Consider the following 5,283-nt stretch of genomic DNA (forward strand, 5'->3'; position numbering starts at 1 on the left):
TTTAGTGGGTTTAGTGGTTTAGTGGTTTAGTGGTTTAGTGGGTTTAGTGGTTTTAGTGGTTTAGTGGTTTAGTGGGTTTAGTGGTTTAGTGGTTTTAGTGGGTCCAGTGGTTTTAGTGGTTTAGTGGGTTTAGTGGTTTTAGTGGGTTTAGAGGTTTTAGTGGTTTTAGTGGTTTAGTGGTTTTGGTGATCTCTGGTTTCTGTTCTGTATGTAAAGGATCACCTGCAGAATCAACGCGCAGCAGCAGCTCTGTTTGGAGCTGGAAGACGAAAAGGAGAAACCCGCAGCCGGAGTCTGGGCGCAGTGAGGGTTGCCATGACGACGTGGCTGATCGATCATGCATATTAGCAACTGAAACAGTATCAGAGACTGAGAACGATGAGAGGCAGATACTCAGAGAACAATCAGGGTAATGGCGGCGCTGCGCAGCTGCAAGCAGTCGATCACTACGGGGTGAGGCAGAGCCGCTACCCCAGCAGCTTGTAGTAAACGGCTTACAGCCACGACTAACTCCAGGAGCCAAGGTAGAAAAGCCTTTTTCCCACCTCCCTACCCCAATCAGGTATTGTGTAGTTGATGCTTTTAATCAGTTTTCAGTTAATTAAATCCAACTGAAAACGGATGAAATCCAAGTCTATGGAACACAAAATGTCACCAAAATCACTCTGTCCCTATAAAACCTTTCAGAAAATCATAAAAGTGTATCGAAGCGTATCGATTGCAGCATATCGTGTATCGTATTGTATCATGAGATTGTTGTAACACTACAACCCTAATGGACACCAAGTGACACAACAATGACCAAAATAAACACAGGAAACATCGAGGGCAGCAAATTGTCGAAAATAAATATTCTGGTTTTAGTTACCCAAATACCAGAATTTTTACAGAAGTATCTGGTGACAGGAATTTATGTGTTATTCTGTACTTGAGTATATTTTTTACCAAGTATTTTTTAGACTTGATCAATGAAGCTTAATATGTAGAMGTTATGCTGCTCTGACTGGAGTAGTCTCTGGGTCTCACCTGATACTTTAAAATCCTCTGAAATTTTCCAAGAAATGTGGAAAAAAGATCAAATCTGCTCCCTGGTGGTCACAGCAGGAACTGCATCTTCACACCAGCTGCCCTCTGTTTCAGTTTCCTGGCCAATGGCAGAGCGAGGAGAGCGTCCAATCCGGTCCATGACGAGGAGGCTCCGCCCACCGCCTCCACAGAGCTGAAGGCACACACACACCGACACACACAGGTCAGCACACACACACACCATCATGACAACCCAAACAGTTTCATCTCAGCTCAGAACCAGAACCATGTTGTTTTCATCCTGCTCCGTTTGGCCCGCTCTTTATGATTCTGGTTCTGTTCAGTCACTCCTCCATGTTTTTCTCTTTTATACCACAGAAGAAGAAGAAGAAGGGGCGTCAGGTTCCAGCGGAGGTGACCAGAGAGCACTGCCCACCTGTAGCTCCGCCCCCAGGTATGAGCTCACCTGTCTTGTACCAGCCGACCCGCAGGCGCTGGAGCTAGCTGTGTAAAGCGAGCTAGCTCCAGCGTGATGAAGACCCGATCGGCTCAGAGGCCCAAACAGAAAACATTTAACGAGCAGAGATGAGGCGTCCAGCTGCTGGTCGGTGCTCTGAGAGGGAAATCAGGGACTGAACTATGTATCAATACAACTAGAAATAATTCATGAACATCTGATTGTTCACCATTTGTAGAGGTGTTGATTTGAAATTTGATGATCAAATCAGCCAGACCTTCATTTCTGGGGCAAAGTTAACCCTCCGGGTTCCTGTAGATCCAAGGCGCTGCAGAAGCAGGACTCCATGTTGCCTCCGACATCTTGCATGATCTTAACTCCTCCACACTCCATGACCTCCTCTTGGATTTAACAGGGCATCAGTAACCACAACATCAGGGGTCCGCAATGTCCAATGGACCCTCACATAACGCTGAGCGGAGCGGAGCGGGCGGCCATCTTGGAGCGGGCGGCCATCTTGGAGCGGTCCATCACTCCACTCAGCTTATGTGTTTAGCAGCACAGTGACGTATCATTTAATCGATCATAACACGCTTTTTTGTTACTGTAAACCATATTCAATCATCTATCAAAGCTACATTTATTAACAATTGTATTATTTAAGTATGTTTTTAATACATAGTTCAGCATAAATATGCTTAGTGGATATAACAATAGAATGAGCATATTACAAAGCACACAGTCGTTCATCATTTATTTAATACATTATTTAGTAATATCAATACATATTTATACACCTATACAAACACAAATAATGATTAATACTGAATAATATATACTGCTAAAAAAATAAAGGGAACACTTAAACAACACAATATGACTCCAAGTAAATCAAACTTCTGTGAAATCAAACTGTCCACTTAGGAAGCAACACTGATTGACAATCAGTTTCCTGTTGTGCAAATGGAATAAACAACAGATGGAAATTATTGGCAATTAGCAAGACACACTCAATAAAGGAGAGGTTATAATATATGTTATATTGTTTCATTTCTAATATAGGCTCTTGTGTCAGATAATCTAAGTCAATGTTAGAGAATAATTAATTATTTTAGATGTACAGAATCTCAGTTATCCTTCATAGCGGCTGAACCCGTATTACACCAAACACTGTAGCTAATATTAGCTGGTGTCTCGCTGGTGGACATAAATACAGTAAAGTAATATTATAATCACAATATATACACAATAATATGTCCATCTTACTTGTGAAATGTTGTCTGTGGAGCCTCACATCAATAGTCCATCGATCAGAACAACAATATCCCTCAGTGCTGAGGCATCTTCTGCTGTTTGGTTGAGCAAAGTAGGAGGGACGACCTCTCCAAGATGGCCGCCGTATTTCCTGCGCCGGAGCAGCCAATGCAGGGTCTACTCTATATTATGTCTATGGAGTTTCAGCAGAGAAACATAAGAAAATGGATGGAAACATGGAGTAAAATCAACAGGTTCCTGCTCCCAGCATGCCGCGGTTCTGCTCTGCTGGAGCGAGCGGACGGCCTTGCATTGGCGGTCCAATCGCTCGTCCAGGTTGGGAACCCCAGTATTATTAAGTCCAGAAAAGCTTTGAAGAACAAAACAAGATGGAAAACTGTTGAATTTAAGTTTCATGGCTGAAGACGACCCTGTATTTACTGAAGAGTCCGTCTAAAGTTGTGTTCCTAACCTTTGACCTCTGAATATGTTGTCCTTTTACTCTCCAGCAGAGTCCTCCCTGGGTCAGCGGCTTCCTTTCCCAGCATTCCCTCTGAGGGCCCCCCCAGGACCTGCCCCGGCTCCGGGCCCCATCCAGGCCGCCGCCCCTCCGGCCGAGTATCATTCGGACTCTGCAGAGTCCCTGGAGGAAATCCCCGTGGCGCTGGCCAAGCTGGGCTCCTCGTCCTCCGGAGACGCCGCCGGGGCGTCTCGCCGTCTGGACCGAGGGGCCCGCGGCCCCCCGCCGGACCGCCGTCTGGACCGGCCCGATCCAGCGCTCCACAAGACCAGGAAGAAGAACCCGTCCTCTCAAGGGAGCAGAACCGCGGCCCAGCTGAGGTTTGAGATGGCATCAACGCGGCCGCCGTCCGTGTTCGTCAGCCGCGCCAGCAGAGAGACGGCCGAAGTCCTCGGCTGGACGCAGAGCGGGTCCAGACCCGTTCTGGAGTCCTGACCAGGTCCATTGGTTCTGGTCCAGCCTCCTGTGCCGAGTTCGGACCTGAAACAGCAGCTGCTGTTGGAAAGGGACTTTTATTGTGGAGGGTTGTGTGTATTTATTGGTGGACATGACTTTTAATTTGAAAGCCAAAGTGACTTCCTGTGAGTTTCAACCCCATCAGATCAGACGCTGTTCATCGGGTTTAGTCAAAGCAGGTCAAGGTGCTTCACATGTTAATGTTGCTGTTTCCTTAGCAACCTTGTCTCCTGGTTTCCATGGTAACTCAAACTCGATCAATATATGTTTCACAGCCGTCTGTGTGGCGACGCCCGGTGGCTAAACTGTGAACTGCAGTTCAAAGAAAGCAGAACACTGAGGTTTCCAGGTCAAAGGTCGTTTCTACTCTGCTGTGCCTCTCTTCATCCTCCTGCTTCTGACCTGAACTCTGAATCTGTCGATGTGAACTGCTCCTTTAAATCTGAGTAGCAAGGGGGCGGAGCCACCTGTGTGATGTCACTGTTTGCAATAAACTACGACCCACAGTCGCACGTTCTTCTTCATGACACCCAAAAAGCATAAAACATTTTTACTGGACCAGCTGGATTGCTGCATGCAACAATACTAATGGAAAGTTTAGTGAAAGGAAAAATGCAGCAGAAAAGGTTGGACTGATTTCCATATAAATCACTTTCTTTACATGAAAATGCAAAACGTTCAGAAACGGAGGAAGCGAGCCAAACAGCAAGGCCTTTGACCTCTGACCTGCAGCCTCGCTGCGGGGTCACCGAGAACGTCCTGCATGACAGCAGGGGTCCGAGTCCAGAGCCCCTCAGTGGACGACACAGGAAGTTCTGTCAGAACGCTCCAGGCTTCACCTGCACACCAACTGATCCATCTGGGGTCAAAGGTCAACAACACGATGACCGAAAACCTCAGGAAGAATTTGTGTCAAATACTCAGAGAATGTTGGGTTCTCATTCTGTCTGAACCAGAACCGACCCGTTTCAGCTTCGCTTCTGGATCTAAAAGCTGAGCTCAACTTTTCAGCCCGACACACAACAGTTCTGACGTTTATTAAAACCGGACCTCCGGTTCTGACTCCACCAGAACCGGCCCACATCACGTCCTGCTGCTGGTTCCTGTCTCTGTCTTTCCATTCATTTCTAACCTTTGACCCAAACTCACTTCACCTCCAACCCAAACCAGCGTTTCCCCTCATGGGGCCCACGCTTCAGGCCCCAGCAGGTGCAGTGGAACTAGGGATGTATAAATAAATCAATTCGGCGATATATATCGATATTTTCCGCCCTCGGAAAGTATCGACTTTTCATCTGCGAGTATCGACCCGTTAAACCATCGGGGTCCAAAGCCTTACAGCTTTTTAACGTCTAGTTTGTTACGGCGTAGCAGCGAGACTCCGCCTCCCTCAGTCTCACCTTCAACTTGAGCTTAAAGTGMACATTATAAACTACACACCAGTTTTTAAATTGTGTTAATAGACCAAGTATAACCGGAGTTATGCTAAAATTAGTAAACCATATTTTTCCGAATATCAGAGAAATGTCCAAAGCGCCGCCATTCCCGGCTTTTCCGGTTATGTGAGAGG

At 46.5% G+C, this 5,283-nt stretch overlaps 1 protein-coding gene across 4 annotated transcripts in view; it reads left to right on the forward strand.

Annotated features, from left to right (window-relative positions):
* The window catches only part of zdhhc1 (zDHHC palmitoyltransferase 1), a 15,663-nt gene extending 11,441 nt beyond the window's left edge, over positions 1-4,222 (forward strand). For 3 of the 4 annotated variants that reach the window (XM_008402694.2, XM_008402693.2, XM_008402695.2), the window contains 3 exons: positions 1,141-1,249; positions 1,405-1,480; positions 3,247-4,222. In XM_008402694.2, coding sequence (XP_008400916.1) covers positions 1,141-1,249; positions 1,405-1,480; positions 3,247-3,692 — 631 coding nt within the window. In that variant the 3' untranslated portion in view covers positions 3,693-4,222. The remainder of the gene's footprint in view (positions 1-1,140; positions 1,250-1,404; positions 1,481-3,246) is intronic. The other variant, XM_017303356.1, reaches the window with a different exon arrangement.
* The last annotated feature ends 1,061 nt before the right edge of the window (positions 4,223-5,283 follow it).

Source organism: Poecilia reticulata, unplaced genomic scaffold (genome assembly GCF_000633615.1).
Source record: "Poecilia reticulata strain Guanapo unplaced genomic scaffold, Guppy_female_1.0+MT scaffold_251, whole genome shotgun sequence".
NCBI lineage: Eukaryota > Metazoa > Chordata > Actinopteri > Cyprinodontiformes > Poeciliidae > Poecilia > Poecilia reticulata.